Genomic DNA, 19513 nt, shown 5'->3' with positions numbered 1-19513 from the left:
AGATACTTTTTTTTTTTCAAGAGGAAAAAAAAAGAAAAAGAAACCTGAAACATCTGTAGAGAGTAAGCTTGACACAGTGGTTGGTTTAGAACCCTGCATACTACCTGGTGATCAAAAAATAAGAGTCATATTAACTTTGAATAAGATATTAAATGTAACAATTGGACTTTAGTTTTACTATACATTTTCTGAACTGAGTGACTGCAGCAGGAGACCCAACTGTGCAATTTGCTGATACACTAAACCAAGTTTCAGAAATGCCAGTTAGCTATTATGATGCTTGTGCACTCACAAGAAATGTATGCAGATTTCACCTGATCCTCCTCCAGTACAGATGATTATCTTAAGATAGGAAAACAGAAACTTTTCATAACTGACAACTCATTCATTAGCAAAAAGTTTATAGCGAAACTGAAAAGCTGATTTTTGTTTAAACACCAAGCAAGCATGGACATATGAATATTCCTAACCTGTAAAATGATTCCTCCACATTATATCAGCGAAACTCATTGGTGGGCCACTGGGAGGGTAGTGTTTACCTTTCAGAGGCTCATGATCAGTCCTTATCATATCCATTAAGGAATTTTCCAAAGAGTGCAAGTTAAAAGTGTCATAGGGCCTATTCCGGTCCTAGAAGAGAAGAGAAAAAAAAAATAAAGAGAAAAAAAAACAAACAAAGAAAAGAAACTGTTTTAGAAAAAATCATTTTCTAACACAGGCTCATTTCTTATTTTATAAAACTTCAGCATCCAATTCTACATTTCTTTTCAATAGAATTTTTTGTATTACAAAAACAATTGATAAATACACCCTACAGTTGTTAAACTGATACCCTTTCATTTTGCAACTGCTACATTCACCAGTAGAGCTATGCAGAAGGCTTTTTAACGGTCTTCAAAATACACATACAAACAATAGTTAATTCTAAACATTTTAATTTAAACAGGAACTTAGAAATAAAGCAACAATAATGTTTACATTTGAGAAGCTAAATTGTTTCAGACTTCAGAGATTTTTGTTTTGCAGCTTCATCATCTACATCACAGTGCTACCTCAACATCAGAGCAGAAGCAAAGAATGCTCAAGATGCCAGCAGGCACATTTGTTCCTGGAAGTACCAAGCAATTTTTCAAACATCTAAAATGAATCTCACAGAGTTAAGGAAAGTACACCAGATGCAAAACAAAACAAAAGGCAAGCTAGGATGTGCAACACTTTCAGACTAGGGCACTCAAAAACCTGAGCAAGGGTTGATTTGTATTCAAATCTCTCATTTTAAATTCACTGTAGTTCAGCTTCTAGTTTAAGTAAAAGCCAAACAGAAAAAGGACAAACAAACAAAACCAAACACAAACAAAACACCCTAACAAAACACAATGGGCAAAAAATACCACCAACAAACAAACAAAAAGAAACAAAGCTACCGACCCACAACCAACCTTTAGCAGGCCTATTAAAATAAACAGTTTCAAAGGTCAGGAACTATGTTATGGAGGGAGTAATCTCTCCATGCTCATGTATCCACAGCACTGTACACAATAGGGACGTGTAACAGAACAGCCCCTTGTAATCAGACAGTTTCTAAAAACCATTAATTTTCTTATTCTTACCATTATTCTTAAAAAAACAGTAAAGAACAAGTATCTAAAAGACTAGTTTGTCTTTGTACACTGTAGTAGACTACAATTAATCAAGAGTGCTATAACATTCTACTGTGCAAATTGAAACCTTCATTGTAAAATGCTCCCAAAATTATGGAATAAATGTTTTCCACATCCCGGTTTCTGCAAGATAATCTTTCTGCTTTGAAGAATACAATTCAAAATCCTCTGACAAAAAGCAGCAATATCTATTGAAAGTGTAACAAAATTTTTGTCTTAGTGTGATTTCTCTTGAACCCTCTTCTTCTTCTTAGGTTGTCTTTAAATAAAACTAAAGAAGATAATAAGTTCACTTGTATAATTAAGTTTTCTTTTAATATTCCTGTTCAGGAATTCAAATAAATGCACGTTATTAAGTTTGCTGCTACAGAAAGCTCCAAAATATAGATCTTGCCACAAAAATCTCATGTTCCCATAGTCTGCCTCATCTAAACTGAAGATCTAACTTCCCTTCTCCAACATGCCAATTTTCTATAAGTGAACTAGCATTATACTCTTCACACATTTATTTCATCTATTTAGCTTTATTTTTTTGGCAGTCAAATATGATGTACAAAGAATAATACTTGATTTCTGTTAGAAGCTATACTGAGCATTAAAGTTGAAATGAGTTCACTGATTTTCAGTTTTCATTGTTGACAATTTTTATGTCTTCTTCAACTGCTTACAGGGCCAGCATTTGGATGCTGTATTTAAAAGTGTACTTGTTCATCTACCCAAGTGCATCAATACATACTGAATATAAAGTCAAATTTATGCCCAGGACATCTAAAATAGATATTGAGGAAAGAGCCCTCCAAAAGAAAACAAAGAAAAAAAACAAAACCAACCAAACAAAAAAAAACCCAAACACAAAAAAAAACCCACCCAAAAAAACACCACCCCAACCCTGAGTTGTTTTTTTTTTTTCCCCTAATTTCCTAACAGAAGACTTTTTTTTGTTTAAAACAACCCATTGCTTGGTAATACATAGTAGAAGGGTTTGTTTTATTTCATATGCATTTCCTTAAAATAAATGCAACACTAAATTGAAAAGAAGTCTAACTTAGATGTAAAAACATGCCATTCTTACATTAGTGACTTGATTAAATAGGATCTGTATTATTCCCTCAAAACAAGAATTTTAGTTGTCTTTTCCTATTTGTTTCTTATAAATACATTTTAAATACCTGTACTGTGAATACAGGACGTCAGGTATTGCAGTAATGAAGTATGGCACCTTTCTGAAGAAAAAAGTATGAAAACAAACATACAGTTTATATCCTAAGTAGGGGTGGGGAAGTATTTTTCAGTTAGATCAGTCCCCTGATCTGGTCTACTATACAGCTGAGCTGGCAAAACCAACACTTGCTGGAGAGCAAAAGGGCAAGACTGCTGCTTTTGTCACAATGATAGTTTGTTCCAGAGTCAGACATTTCCGAGATTAGTCTTAGAGGTCAGAAGGAATGAGTTCAGAAGAGGACACAGCCTGCAAATTGAATGTAATCGTCCTTTATTAACATACATATGCTGTATTTTAAGTATGCTACTATAGCAGCAAATCCCTGGGAAATCTTACTTTGTTCTAAAACTTCAAACGGAACTGTGCACACGGACACGTGAAAAAAAGGGATAAAAAACCCCCACAGCAGCTAAGGCATGGCTACACTGGACATGTTTGCTAGGATCCAGGATCTTTCTAACCTTTTAAGGGTCATACAAACCTGCAATATATTAAGTTAGACCTACATTGGACACAGGAAGATCAACTGAATCAAACCCCTTTACTCAGGCAATCAGAACACTTCCCAGTATAGTACTTGAGCAAACAAGTACTATAAATTTAGTAAAGTAAAAGAAATTCAGTAAAAGAAATTTAGTAAAGGAAACTAATCTAAAACAAGTAAAAGAAATTTAGACACAACAGATTTTTACAAGTATATTGTGGTACATGCAAGTGTAATGCATGCTGACTCGATTTTGTAGCGTGGGTGACAAAATGAAAAGCGAGGGCTAACATTCTAGCTCCTAAGTAAAAGGGCTACTATAATTTTTCGTAGTAGCTTTCATTTCAGCAGTAATTCATTTGTACTCGTCAAATTTCAAGGTTGTTTCCTAAATTCAGCAATTTCTTCCAAGAAGGCTGGTGCTTCAGCACACACATGCACAGGATGATGTTTCCTTATTTCTCCGCATGAACAGGTTCTCCTGGTTTTGTGAACTGATACTGTTCCTTTTCCCAGATCTGCCTTTTCAATTGTTTCCACAGGCTACTGATACACTGCCAAACAATCCCAACAACAGAAACAATTCACAGGAGTCCTAGAAGCACATGAGAACTTTGCAAGGGAGTTCTGGGACTAGGACCAGGAATGGAAATCAAAATAAAAAAAAACCAGGATGATAAAGCAGAATAAAAAACGTTGGAAAAGATCTTTCTAAATCCAGCAAGTCTGGAAAACCTGCTGGGACCATCTAAAGACCAAGATCCTAAGACCTACTTAGATAAACTACATTATGGATAAAAGAGACATTTCCAGCTACAAGGCACTGACTTTGGCTACACAGCAATCACTAAATTAGCAAGAGATTAAGCCCAGCCTGCCAATGCTGGACTGTATTTTTGCTGTGTATAGAGAGCAGCTCCTTCCTTGTTAGCTGCTAGCGTATATGGCAGCATATTGCAGTTCTTACCATACTCTAGTCTTGAAAAATAGCTTAGTAATAACTCTTAGAGAAGATACGGGTCCCAGAACTTTAAATCCCAGGCCTTTGGCTGTTACCTGTATGTTCATCCATGACACAGACTTCCTCAAAGTGCATATAAAGCATAGTGAAAAATTACAAATGCATATGCAGGATCAGATTTTTGAAGGATCAAAAAATGAAATGCAGCTTACCTTACTTGTAAAAATGTCACAAAATAGTGTCTATAATCTGTCTGTTAATTTAAAAACACCCAAACGGTAACTTTGCCAAAAAAATTAGGTTTAGAGTCAAGACACTAAAGTAAAATGAGAAAATACAGTAATTTGCATTTTATACTTTTATGCATATGTATTATGCAAGTCTTTAATTACACAACCATAATAATTCTTCAGAGGTCTCCAGTCTCCATCCAATACACATAACGAAACAGCTCCAGGAATGGATCAAAACAGTGCTTTCAGGAGGTCTGTTTATCTCTAGGCTTATTCCAGGAGATAGGTGAGGTGTAAACAGTGTGTCAGCAAATTCCAGGAGGACAAAAGACATTCTTAAAGTTATCTTAATTATGAAACAAAGATTACTTAGCAGCACCTTAAGTATGTAATTGACATGTATGTGTATCATTTGTAATCAAAAGAACTTTTTCCCTTTGTCATAGCCTGTAATGTGGTGTGCTTTGTCCTGCCCCCTTCAGATTCAGAGCATGGGCATGTAAGGGCAAGGCATACCTAGCATTACTTCAGTTCCCTCCCAGTAGATACACAAACCATGTCTTTACTGGTAAGAGGGACAAGTACAGAATGAGAAAAGAATATGACTACATTATGAATGACAAAGCCAAGACCAGATCTATAGCTAGGGCCATAAAAGGTGTTAAGTGGACCTTAACACAGTCTAGCTTCCTCACTACTTCTTTCAGCTTGAACAGGTAGCCCAAAGTAATTGGAGTTAATGAATTAAAATAGGAAATGACCAACATAGCAGAGACATGGGAGAACATTCACCTTGCTCCAAAAACTGAAGCTGTGTATTTCTCTTTTGTCTTTGCAGAGGACTGTGGCAGCAGAGACGCTTGACCATTAATTCATTTAACTACAGCTACAAAGTGAAAAGTTTTACCCTGAGAAGGTATGTCAGGAATCTAACTTATGTTGCCCAAGCCTAGCTATTGTCCATACTCAAAATCCTTAATCACATATTTTTGCATGCATTGAATCCTTGGCATGGTCATCTGCACCTGTAGCATAAAATAGACATTGAGCTGAGATACACCTGATCTGCCTGGTTTTTAGTACGCAAACAGCAAGACCTCTGATATCTAGACCCTTCAAAAGATATATTTTCCTGTGTCTATGTATTTCAGTCCATCTGCTGACTTCCTATTAACTTTCCAAGCTTCCTACATTCTTAACAATATCTCAGTTTCAGTAATTTATTCCAGTGCTCTAGATTTTCATACTGCCCTAGATTTAAGCTTCCTGCACCAGTACGTGACACAACACAACCCAACTCTGCCAAGCAACAAGATGGCCTCCACTCACTGAATATTAACTGTTTCCAGCAGGGTAACAAAAACTCCAGTTAGGCTCACAGATGTCTCAGCTTTTTTTTACTTACTAGGTTCTGGGATATTTTACGTAGTATTTCAGCCTGAAGGAAGAGATGACATCCTGGGGAACAGCTAAAAATTCTTATGGCTCAAACAACTTTCCTGTGACTACAAACTTCTTCACTGTGGTCACTGCTGTGTTTCATTCTTCTGGGCCTGACATAAGCCTGGGTTTAGCTGCACAGGATTGCTAAGCATTGCCAACTAAAGCTGAAGTCAATGGAAGCACAGCTTTGAATAAACAGAAGGTTAAATGCCAGCACTGTTTTAAACTGGGCTCACTCACTCTGTTCCAGCACCTGCAGCGGGGGTTAGCACTAAGAACACAAGGAAAACCAGTCTGTCTTGCTTCAATATCCCAATCCAAAGCAGCAAAAACAGCAATTGCAAAAAAAGTATTGTGGAAGTTCGGCTTGGGACATACTCTATCTGCCATAGTGGTGCACATGAATGACAACATACAGCAAGCTCTAAATACTCCCTGCGCAGTCTTTAGCTCCTAGCAGCTTTAGCTGTGATGCAATCCCACCTGCATTCTCAGTAAATTATGAAAAAATTGTCTTTCAAAAGATAGGAAATCTGAGGAATATGGTCACATGGTGAAGAAAAATGATCACTTTGCAAAAGAATCGAAAACCTGTAAATAGCAAGTGTTACTTCCTTGGCAGCTTAGGGCTGGAATGCTGCCAACAGCAACATGACTGACAACACAGATGCAAGCAGAACTAGAATAATAAGAAATTTCAGTAATTTTTACTGAAATAATACTAAGTCTTAATGGAATTTTATTTTAATTCCACTTTCTTTTTTGATCTTTCCAGTTAATTTTGGATAGTGTTAAAACTAAGCTGGATTTATTATGTTCCTTTACTGGAACAAAAAGGGTAATATTTTCTCATGTTATTATTGCTCTTGGAATGCCCACAGAAGAAACACATCAACTTTTCATACATTTGTCTTCCTTGCTACTGACTGTAGCACATTTTACTTTTCACAGGTGTTCAGAAGCTGACTGGGCAAAAGGTGAATTTTTTTAACCTTGTTCAAAAAGCTCAAGAAAAATAAGGAAGTTTAATACAAATATAAAACAATAACTATTTGTGTATGGAAGAGTATGGAACTCAGATTGAATCCAAAAGCCTTCAAAATTACCTACTCAACCAGTTTTTCCAGAAAGAAAGGTAAAGGTCAAATTCAAACTTCACCTCCTTATAAATTCTGATTTCTAAAACATTACAAGAAAACTAAAATCTTTCAGTGAAATGTTTGCAATTTTTATTTCCAAATAAACTAAAAAGCACAGAAGAGATACAACAGGCTTTGTAATTCTAGATATTATTCAGCTTACGGTTGTTTTACTTTGCAGTTAAAGATGAGATTCCCCCCCCCCCCCCCTCTCTTTTTTTTTTTTTTTTTTTTTTTTTTTTTTTTTTTTTTTTTTTTTTTACACACTTAATATATGCTCCAAATCTTAATATATCCTCCAAATCTAAAAATGGTAAGGCTTTATAGCCTTAAGATTTGGCATCATAATTGCTTAAACAGAATATCCTGACTAGTTGCTGAATATTCAATATTTGCTTGCAAACTGTGACAAAGAAAGTAATAGAACTTGCACTGCCATTTCTTAAATAGAGATGGTAGCTACATGGCAGAATGAGAGGAACGCATTAACTTTTTCCCTGGTTTAGGCAATTCATATTTTGGAGTTGCAGAGACCAAACCACAATATGGCCCTACTGGATACAAAATTAAAGGGGGGGGAGGGGAGGGGAGACATATATTGTATATGAATTTCTGTATTATATTGTTCATTTCTTTCATCAGAGCCTTACTAAGCAATAGACTACTTACTGTGTTCTTTGAAACACCCATAGCTGTTCTTCCAATACAGACTTTCATAATATGCCAAGCATACCACTTACATGATCATTAATGTTCTTTCTCCACCTCAAAGACAGTAAAGCACCTAGTCAAATGCTTACATCACCTAACCTAATGCTCCAACAAGGAACACTTTATTACCAGCAAAGAGAAATATAATATTTCAAACATCTTCCTTTTGCCATCAAAACAATTAAAACAATATGCTAAAAAAAACCCCAAACAAACAAAACCCCCACAACAACTAAAAAGTCAAAAGAATCTACGAAACAGCTATTATTCTTACACCCATTACACTACTGCAGCGAATGATCTGCAGACTTTACAACCGACTGAGCATTCAAAGGATTTATGTTTAGTCATATTTTGTACAATGTGACGCTTTAGATAAAAATCTGCTCATCCAGTCCTGCTGCTGAATGCATCTCAAAAAGCTGATGTATCCACTTTCTATTATACTTACTGATTCCAGCAACAAATGGTTCTAACATTTGTAAAATCTAGGATTAAAGTAGTTACACCCAAGGTGATCGTCAATTCACAAAAACAAGCAAGTGGAAAAAAAAAGATGTCAGCAGTAGAATTTACAAGGCCATTCATTATACCCTTGAGCTATTAAAATGACACAATTTAACTGGTTCATCAGCCTGCTGTGCAAGAGTTCAACACCAGTAAGTTACCTTTGGGCTTCTACCACTCTGTTCAGTAGAATGATGCCTGTGTCCCATAGCAAGGAAAAACTGACACTGACCTAAGAATACAGCACCACCTAAATCAGCCTGAGTTAAGGGCAAACCTCAAATCACAAGATGAAAGCATTATAAAGATGCAAAGACTGTACACAGAGGAGAAAGGACTATTGGGGATTCTACAGCACAAAAGGGTCTAAATGATTATGCGTTGCAGTCTGGACTACATAATGTAAAAGACAGTAGAGACATCTTGTATAAGGAAGCTACTATCTCCGAAAGATTTACAATAGGAGCAGTCTGTCTCATAATATTATAGGACAATGAGACAAAATGGGAGATAAAAGGGAATACAACTAATAAGTATCAAATAGGTGTCTGAGCACCACTGCCCACTGCCATTTACTGTAGCCACCACAGTAAGGGAATCTCAAGGAATACTCTGAAACAGAAACAGTGGCTTTGCGTACAGTTACTGTACGTCAGTGACACAGGATATATTGGTAAGGTTACAAACCCAAAAAGTGTCACCAAAATATTCAGCCTCATGACAAACTAAATATTATCTTGCCCCCTAACTCATTGTGCTTTTAAGAAGAACATGACCAAAATAATGTCTAACTGGCATATTTCAAGTCAGGCTCCTGTTTCACTTCCGTCATGCTCAGGAAATAGCACCTCCTGAGCAAAAAAAAACCAACCTTGTAGGTTCCAGAACTCCAAATACATATTTCAATAGAAAAGGGGTAAAACATTTTATCTGTTCATACAGGACAAGAGCTTCACCTACAGGTCTGGAGAACTACCCTTAGAAAGGACAGTAATTTTACCATTTCAATGCCAACACAGTCCTTTACTTCTAAAAGGAAATCAAGATAAAGTATAGCGGGAATAATTGTTCAGTAAGGGCAAGGGGTGGCAAGATGGAAATTGGGGTCATTTACCAGTATCTACATACAGCACTAAACCAGGCCACAAACACTCTCAATGAAAAACAGCTCTCAGAGAAGACAAGGAGGTGACCTTTTCAATGTAATGTCACTTGGCATCCAGCAGGATTTAAAGAAAAGGTTTAACCTTTTAGCTGCCACATACTTTTAATTACTAAAATTACTAACCAAGTCTTCACTTTATATTATTACAGCATGATTAATATGCATGACAAATTGTGGCACAAGAATTTAAAACCTCCTTTAAAGAGGTACACACAAAATTCCACTCTGACATCTTCTTCTTAATGGGGATTGAGAATAGTTAGGCAGCAAATGTTCTGCATCCTGGGACTTCACCAAGAACATAGTCTATCATAGAATCCCAAGCATTATAAGAGCTAAACTGATTACTACAAGGCAAATTTAGTAAAGATTGCTCCAGACAGGAAAAATGTCTGGAGACAAAAGCCTACCTAACTTGCAACAGAATTTTCCTTTTCTGCACGAGGTAATAAAGATTGATAGGCACCTTAAGAAATGTTGCTAGAAGGAAAGAACCAGGATGTTCAGCCACTTAAGTACATCCAGGGAAATTGTAAGAAGTCAGCATAAATATGTTCAACGATGAATGACCAGGGAAAAGTCTACCAAGTGGGATAAAATTAAACAAAAACATATGGGAAGAAGTCAGGATAAAATAATGTAGCCTCCATAATCAGTCTTCACAGAAGGGGAAATAAGGTAAACAAGGGTATACAGTAAAGACAGGTAAACAGTAAGAGACAAAGCAGTATCATCTATCCAACTCAGTAATAAATATTAGGTACATGTCAAGACTATAATCAAAAGGAGCCAGAGCCAGTGAGGCATGGTTAGGGGAACAACTAAAGCTAGTCCAAGAATGTCAGTACTGTGTATATCTGACCAGCAAAAACAAAAAAAAAAATACAAAACAAAACCCCACACCATAAAAAACCCAAGAAAACCCCAAAAAATAGAACTGCAATAACTGAGGCAGGATATGGAACTATATGTATGACAAACACTGTTTCTAGTTTTTATGACTGAAATTCAAAGATTGTTTCCCTAAGAAACACAAAGCAGAGATAATGCAGCATTTAGGATGCAATATGCCGTGAAGTATGATTTCTGGTTCTTGAAAGAATATGGTATGGTTGATGTAACAAGGACTTCAATATAGCATTTCATACAGCACATAAATGCAGAAAAATGGTAATGAGTGAAACTGAGGTAAGGAAAACAACAAAAAGGGAAAGAACTTATAGCACTAAAAGAGAAATCTGCTAAAGAAAAGTTACTAACAGAGTTTGCCTTTAGGCAAATCATGAGACCAACTTTATCAGTAAGATTGGTTATTAAAGTATGAATACGGTAATATTATTTGCAACACATGTATCATCAATACAGAGGAGATCAGCTCATCATACAGAAAGAACTGAATTAATTTGAAGAGCTGCAGCAAAGGAGGATGATACTTAATAGCAATAACTACAAAGTCATGACCTCAAGGACTCAATTTTCACTATAAACTTGGACCTCATCAACCAGAAAAAAAAAACAACAAAACAAACCTACAGAAAGAAGACAGACAAGAATTAGTTAATTTCTGGAAAATTATAAACCGCAAGTATAAATGTTAAGTGTGAGAAGGTAAACAAAACTGCAGGTTTTATGAAACCTGATACTTCTACTTGGGGGCCTTTTGCATCTATCCACATCCATATTTATATTTAAAAGAAAAAAAAAAAAACACCAAGCAAAAAAAAAAACCAAACACACACCTATTTTCATTATTGTTTTAAATTATTCCCCTTCCTCTACATGCCCAATAGACCGAGCTATATTTTGAAATATTGACCAGTTCAATTTTATACTCAAACAAGGCTACTACGTAAGCAAAATAGCAAGAAAACTTTCCACTTTCTCTAGAAAATAAAGCCTTCCAGACAAATAGTAAGATCTACTACAATCCATTTTCAAGTAGCTGTAAATGGCACACGACAAGAGTTTCTTCTCCCTTGCCTAACAATAAAAAAATTGTTATGTAAGTAATCCACTATTTCTACTTTGTGAAACCATGTCAGAAGAGAGTGTTCCTGGTTAGACAAGGGAGGTAAGACTGTCTGCAGAAGCTTGCAACAAAACATTACTTGCAAACTCTGCTGACAATTATGGTTGATTTTTTTTACTCACAAATCACAGTATAGCTTCATTTATTAACAGCCAAAAGTAACAGGAACTATCAAGCTGTGGACCCTTACCACCAAAATGTCAAATCCAGCCTAAAGTTTGCATGATTTTATTTGCAGAAATTCTCATCCACAGAAAGTCGATGGGCATATTGCCATCTTGGATTATCGAACATGAAAATGCCACAGCTTCATCCTACTTTTTCCTATCCCTGACTTCTGTTTCCTCCACCCTCTTGTTCTGCCTTAGTCTTCCTACTGCTGCTACTTAGAGGTTTGTGTGTTTTAAGAAAAGCCCTCGAAGGTACTGTAAGAGGTTTCACTGTTTATTGGGGGTGGGGTGGGCTTTTCTTGTTGTTGTTGCTCTTGGTTTTGGTTTTTTGTTTGGTTGGTTTGTTGGTTTTTTTGTTTGCTTGGTTTTTTGTTTTAATTGTGGCAGGAAGAAACAATATGATCCCAGAAAGAATACATGAGTAAAAGAATTATCTAGTGACATAAAATATTAGGTCAGACTGTTATGGGAATCATAATTTAAAACTAAAAGGTATCTTTATGAGTAGCTGAAAGAAAATTTCAAAACCACAAAGTATGTTATAAACATCTGACAGACTTGGTTATTACACATCTTAATGGTTACTAAGCATATCAATAGATGGCATTAGATTTGGTTCTATGCCATCTGTTAATGTGCTGGACCCCAACAGTCAGTTTATACATTAATCATTTATTAACCCTCTACAAATGTACAGTTACTGTAAAGGTCACATAGTAAATGGTAGTAACACTAGCTACCTACATGTTAATTCATTAATGCTTTTAACAAACCTCCTTCACAAAAAGTAAAATACGTATTAAAGGACCTGCCTAAAAAAGCTCTGGTAGTACCCTGGAAAACACTTCCTTGTAAGACCAGAGGGAACATGGGAGTTTAGTAGATTTAAGGTTTCTGACATATGACTGGTTGACTGATGTAAGGTCATATAACATTTCATGATTGTCTATCACATGCTGCTAATTCTCTACCTAGCTTCCAGCTGCTTAACACATACTAACCTTGACAAAGAAGTTCAGATCTCTTTTATATTCTAGGTATCTGCCTGAAAAACTAAGCAGATAAAAGCTCTCTTGGATCTCAATCAATGCACTACCAGTAAATATACAAACAAGAATTGCTCAGAGCAATTCAAGAAGAGCTTGTCACACCTGCATATGAGATGAAAAAAACAGAGATACTACTCAACATGAGAAAAAATGTGGTACTTTAACTAAAGCACAAGTACTTTCTTATAAATAAGGGTTAAATTTTCTTCAACAGCACTGCCTTTTAAATGCTTAATTCAATGGTGTGAAAAGATTGATTTGAATCTTTTTTTAGGTTAATAGGAAAGAAATAGCAAAATTTGGAAGTTAGAGAGAAATAGAACAGAGAAAAAGAATGACTGGATAATCATGGTCATGTCACTGACGAAAAACTGAGATGATCTAACATTTCATGGAGCATCTTGCAAAGCACTGTTCTTGGATACTCTAACTTAACAGACTGTAAGCCTAACTAAATGTATTTTTTAATACTGTCTTAAATATCATCAGAAAAAGCAATTGCAAAATAGGGCATAAAAAATAAAACTAAAATTCCATAAAACACCATCCTGGGGGAAAGTAGAAATATCTTTATAAAAGATAACACTCAGCATAGCTAAGCTGAGAAGATGGTTCGATGATACTTGGCACAAGCTCCAAAACTGTTCACCCATTCCATGCCTTTTTTTTGTTTTGTTTGTTTAACAGTCTAAATGCTTTCAAGGTAAGAATTGTTTGTTACGTACATTGTATGACATGTAACTAAAATTAAATGGCATTTTGCAGTTAGATACCAGTGAGAAGGTTTTAATAAAATATGATTACTGAACTTACCAGCAAAGTAAAAAAACCTGTCAACTTGGGTTTAATTTTTTATTTATTATTATCTGAGGTTAGTTGAAGAGAAATGCAGGGTAAGTTTAAGGTTGAAGAAACATCCAGGAGACCTTTTAGGATGTTAAGACTTTGTAAAAGGTAAACCCCCTATAATTTGCACTTTAACACACACTTACATTGCATCAAGGATTTAAAACATACACACAAATACATAAAAATTGCATTTTTTCACTATAACCATATAAAAGACTAAGCACAAACACTAACCGTTTTGAAAATTAAAGTAATAACTGGGGGGAGACACACACTAATTTGAAAAAATAACAAAAAATTGGAAGAAAATTAGTTTGGTGGTTCTAGTTCTTGGTTCCTAAATTTAGTTACCTACATATACAGCGTAAACAAACTAGTCAGTAGTGATGATGTAGTAGAATTGATGGTATAATGATGATTTAAACTTTATCCTTCGAAATCAAGTCAAAATCACTGGGTTGGCCTTTTTAAGACTTACCAGGTAGGAATTACATAAGTGTTCAAGAACATATGGCAAGTCCTTCCCTTTATATTTTCCCTTGCTGATGACTACCAGACAACAGCAGTAACAGCCTAAAACATTTCCACTGCTTCAAGCAGAATGAAGGAGCAACTTCCAGTGAGAAATTATGACTTTTTATTTAATCCAAAAGAATGTTTTACCATTAAATATATATCTTTTAAATAAATGTTTGTAGTGTTTTGTTTCTAGCAAATTTCACAAAGCCATAATTCCTTTAGAAAATAAACCTTAACTCACAACAACAAAAAAAAAAACAAACCAAAAAACCCAACATTTGCCACTTAGTGAAGAAAACGAGAAAGATTCACTGGGTGATGTTCTTTGTCTTGAAGAGCCATTCTTCTATATAGAGGAGATTAATTCAGAAATGCGATGCATTGTATCACTTTCTCAAGTTGCCTGACATTTCTTATTAAAAGGTCAGCTTTAAGTTGCTTACAGTGCTGCCAAAAATAACTTTTTAGGGTGAATTTTTTTTAAGATGAGCACTTTCAGAATAATTCTTCCGTGTAGGAATGAAGAATTTCACTGGAACACCCACTTAACAATTATGACATAAAAGAAAATTACGTATATGCAAAATGTCCATGTTAAGGACATAATGCTTTTCTCATTTTATGTCAGAAGTGGTTTTCTGTCAACCCATGTGAAAATCCATCCCAAGTCATACATTCTGAAAGCTGGGTGTGGGGTTGGGGAAAGAAAGTCAGTTCAGCATGTTCAGACTAAGTTATCACATGGTTAGAATTCCTAAATTTTAGAAATTTATAACTTTTAGATAGTATTTCTGGAAACTTCATTCTCCCTAAATTTATTTAAACCTACTTAAAACCTCTAATGTTATTAAGTTTGCCCAGGTGTAATTCCCACAAAGTGAACATGATTCAGCTGATGACTGCAGGGGTTTATTGGGCCTTCCCCTGTAACTTGAAGCTTTGATATAGAAAGCAGAATAAGGAAGGCCAACTCTAAGGGGAAGCCTCAGTAAAAAAGGGGATCAAAAAGCAGGAACAGAAAGAAGCAGAGAGGAAGTTTGAAAGGAGTGGAATTGAACAGCTCAAGGCTGGATGAAACAAACAAACAAAAGGGGCCATGCCCACAAAATAACACTTCACAGAAACCTGAAACGCATTGACAGTACACATTACTTTCATTAACTTTGTTAAACCAAGAACAATCTGCAGAGCTGATTAAAAGAATCCAACTTGGCTGATGAATCACGTGAAGGTCGTAAGGTAACAGATGTAACATGTAATAGAATCTGTGGTTTTGCTTAAGTATATTGCTTAAACTCTTTGAATTCATAAGAAAACAATAATTCTTGCAAGTTTTGCAAAGCCATGCAAAAAGAGAAAAATTAGGAAGTGCACAGTGCACTGCCTGTGCAATTTAAATTCTACCATATGCTCAACTGAGTCCAGAGGAGGGCCACGAATATGATCAGAGGGCTGGAGCACCTCCCCAGAGAATGCCAGGGATGCCCCACCCCTGGCATCCCTGGCAGTGTTTAAGACAAGGCCTTGAGCAACCTGGTCTAGCAGAAAGTGTCCCTGCCCATGGCAGGGGGTTGGAACTAGATGAGCTTTAAGGTCTCTTCCAACCCAAACCATTCTACAAATCTACAAATATAACTATAGCTAAGTTTCAAACCCATTTTTGTAACAAAATGGGTTTGACTGTCCTGTGTCATCCAGTGCCCACCAGTGATGTTTATGAGTAATTAAGAGGCTGTTTGTTACAGAAGTTCTATGTTTTTTCTTGCAGGATTTGGAAGATGTATGGAGAACACTACAGTTGAAAGAGAGAAATGTTGATCTCAATTAAGGAAATAAAATATTTTGCTTCTTTTCCCGGATGAAAAGTTCTTAATTCCTGAATAACTGGCACACAAAACTTTTCAAAAGTGACAATTTGTTTTCTTTACTTTTTGGTGCCTAATTTGAGATCAACACAAAGAGCAAACTTAGAGACAGCCAATGGATGTTCTGTTTTCAAAGAGCTATCTGTGTATGCTAAATACTTCATAAAACCCACAACTTCTCAGTCTTCTCAGACTGAACACTGAGAAGAAAATGAATTCCTGAAACTTCATGCCTTATATTTACATCTGTAGAATGGAGATCTCACCACCTTCTCCCAACACTTTTGTAACAAAGCAGATCAATATCCATCCCAATAAGTACGGTGCTTCTCTTCTATACGATCTTAGAAAACTGACCATTTTACCTCTGAGTTTGAAAAGCATGCGATAAAGAGACAAAGCCACATTAATGAGTGGGGAAAAGAAAGGTATCAATTAGCTGTGTTCTATAAATTCTACTGGGAACTTGCAGACGAAGACAGATTCATATAATTGAAACTTAAGAAAATGAAAATGTTGACCAAGTCTGAAGCTGCACAAGCAAAGTTTATGTGACATTTCAGAACTTGCATTTTTAAAATTCTAAAATTTACAAGTAATAATAAAAAGATTACACAAATTAAGATCTATTTCTATATGCAAAACCAGTATACATTAACTGTTGAGACACCTGCTTATTATTATCAGTATGTACAATATTCTAATAATTGCTTAAAAGCAATGCTTTTGCATGTCTCAAATTTTCTACTTAATGAAAGGAAAAATTAAATAAAGAATAAATAATGAAATTTAGTTACAGAATGTATAAAATGTCACAATAGCATAAAAACTGAAAAGTCTAAACATGCTGTTAGAAAATGAGAATGGAAAACTATTGCATTTCAACTTGCATAGTTGCTGAAAAAATAGGTTTAGCTGAAGTATGGTAAAAAAGGCAAATGATCTCAAATTATCTAAACAGGTGTTCCTGAAAGTTAATTACAATTCTTATTGAAGAAAAACTGCTTATACACAGATATAGATTATAAATGTACATACCTATTTTGCCTTTATATTCAAAAAGCTACTATTACGAGGAATGGATAATCTGCTTAAAGTTTTGAAATATGCATAGTTTATTTCTCTCATACTACATGTTCCATTCACTCTTGTTGCTGACCAGGGAAGGAAAAAAATACATCTCTAAACACATCTGAACATTTAGGAAGTTTCCCTATAGAACGGAAGTTACTAGCCCACATAGCACCAGAAAAGAGTCTAAAAGGAATGTTAGCTGACCTTATGCTGAGTAAACAGGAATTAGAAAACTTTGTTTCCTGCCCTTTCTGAAATTTTATTTCCACCTCACCATACCAAACAAGGAAGTTGAGATGAGAAATTGTAAGAAATACTTCAGGCAGCATCTTGCTAAATGAAGCACTTAACTGGGTTTGCAATAGGTTAGAAGGGCACAACACCCCTGAGAGAAGGCAGTAACTTCCACCTACTTCCATTGTTCCTCCCATTTGAAGATCATACTGAATTTCTATACCTACTTTTGACACCTTCTGACAATAACAACATGATTTTTCTGAAAACATGGAATATGAGTAAACAATCCTCATTCATTCCTAAAGAATACAGTGCTCCATTTTCAACAGTTCATTGTAACCAACAATTATACACGAAAAGCTTTCAATATTGATTTCTGGAAGTTGAGAAAACAAATTTGGAGGAAATAAGAAAAAGAGAGAGAAAGGAGAAACTTATTCTATTTAAATTCTGCTAACTACCATTGTACTAACGGTCTTGAACATATCCTTTTCCTTAAGTAACATTACATGTTACTATGATAAAAGCAAAACCAAAAATCAAAGTAGCATGCTTATTTTGGGAAAAACAGTTAGGTTTGTAATGACCTTTATTTCTTGTGTGAGTTTATGCCACAATGTGAAATAATGTTTTGATTAAATTTCCAGGACGAGCATATTTTATTATTAATATTTTCAAATTTACAACACTATCTCAAGTGATTAGTAGGAAAAAGTAAAACAAATAAAGACCAGAGAGCCTTAGGGCCTCTCTCAAAGGTCATCACTGGATAGTTTAGGTATGATGTTCTGCTTTTCAGAATAATTTAAAAGTTTTTTAAAGCACAGAGTCTTTTTAAAGACTCTACCCAGTCCAAGAAAAACTCAGACATACACAGTTTAAGATCACCACATAACTTTAAGCGAAGCACTATCTTTTAGCTTCCCCTTGATATGCTTCAGCCAGGAATCACTCGTAACTGATGTTAATGAAAGAAGAGCTATTTTATAAACTTCTAAGAAATGAAAATGTCCGCCATCCATTCAGCAAACTCATATTTTCTTCTTGAAAATCACCTGGAACAGGAAAACAATACTTTTCCAAGTCTCTCTTCCTCTTACATTCAGTAATGCCTCTAGGAAAAAAACAAAAAAACAAAAAAACAAAAAAAAAAAAAAAAAATGGGGAAGATAAGATGATCCAGCAAGGGAAATATTAAAATAAATTGCCATGCCCTTGATCTTCTCTTCTTCCTTACCTCCCAAAAGCAGGTAATTTCTTTATCAAATCTTTAAGACAAAATTCTTAATTTATTGTTCTATATTAATAGCTTTAATGTTTCTAAGGAAGTCCTGCCTATATATGGAATTGCTCAGAATACCAACTGCATACTAAACTCGCACCTTTGCTCTACCTTCACTACTTTTGAGGTCTTATCTATGGTTCACTATAGTTGTACGACAAGGGGTAATGGCTTTAAACTGAGAGAGGGTAGATTTAGATTAGATATTAGCAGGAAATCCATTACTGTGAGGGTGGTGAGACACCGGAGCAGGTTACCCAGAGAAGTTGTGGCTGCACTATTCCTGGAAGTGTTCAAGGCCAGGCTGGACGGGGCTTGGAGCAATGAGGTATAGTGGAATGTGTCCCTGCCCATGACAAAGGTGTTGGAACTAGATGGTCTTTATGGTCTCTTCCAACCCAAACCATTCTATGATTCTATGGCTACTTAAAATCAAAACAATAATCAGTAAGAAAGTAATGCTTAAATTACCATACTTTAAATATGAAAGTTGTATGCTTTTTCTTCTGTACCGTTAGTTCATTAATTTGAAAACACAAACTTTTAGAGCTCAAATTTAAGATCTAAAACAAATTGTAAAATACTTCACAACTCCTAAAGCTAGAACATCATTTATTGCTTTTATCTGCTATACTGCATGACTACTGAGATACCATGACATGTATTCTCACATATTACTATTAACTATCACAATAAGCAGCAAGAGAAGCATGTAAGAAAGGAGAAGAAACATAATCAGGCTAAGAACAGACTAAATTGTTTCCATAAGAACCAGGTCCTTTTTTGTTGTTTTTGTTCATTAAGTTGCAGGCTGCCAATAGTTGGGTGTCATCATGTAAGAAAAATTAAGATTATGCTGCACATTTAGAAACAGTATTCGAGATATCAGTAACACTAAGTATGGTTACCTGCT

General features: G+C 35.3%; 1 protein-coding gene across 1 annotated transcript in view; it reads right to left on the bottom strand.

Moving 5' to 3' along the window:
- CPEB3 (cytoplasmic polyadenylation element binding protein 3) overlaps positions 1-19513 on the bottom strand; it is an 83237-nt gene that overhangs the window by 57657 nt on the left and 6067 nt on the right. The window contains exon 3 of the mRNA XM_010021406.1: positions 540-630. Within this exon, the coding sequence (XP_010019708.1) occupies positions 540-630 (91 nt within the window). The remainder of the gene's footprint in view (positions 1-539; positions 631-19513) is intronic.

Source organism: Nestor notabilis, unplaced genomic scaffold (assembly GCF_000696875.1).
Source record: "Nestor notabilis isolate BGI_N333 unplaced genomic scaffold, ASM69687v1 scaffold12389, whole genome shotgun sequence".
NCBI lineage: Eukaryota > Metazoa > Chordata > Aves > Psittaciformes > Psittacidae > Nestor > Nestor notabilis.
This window is presented reverse-complemented; position numbering and strand designations above follow the sequence as displayed.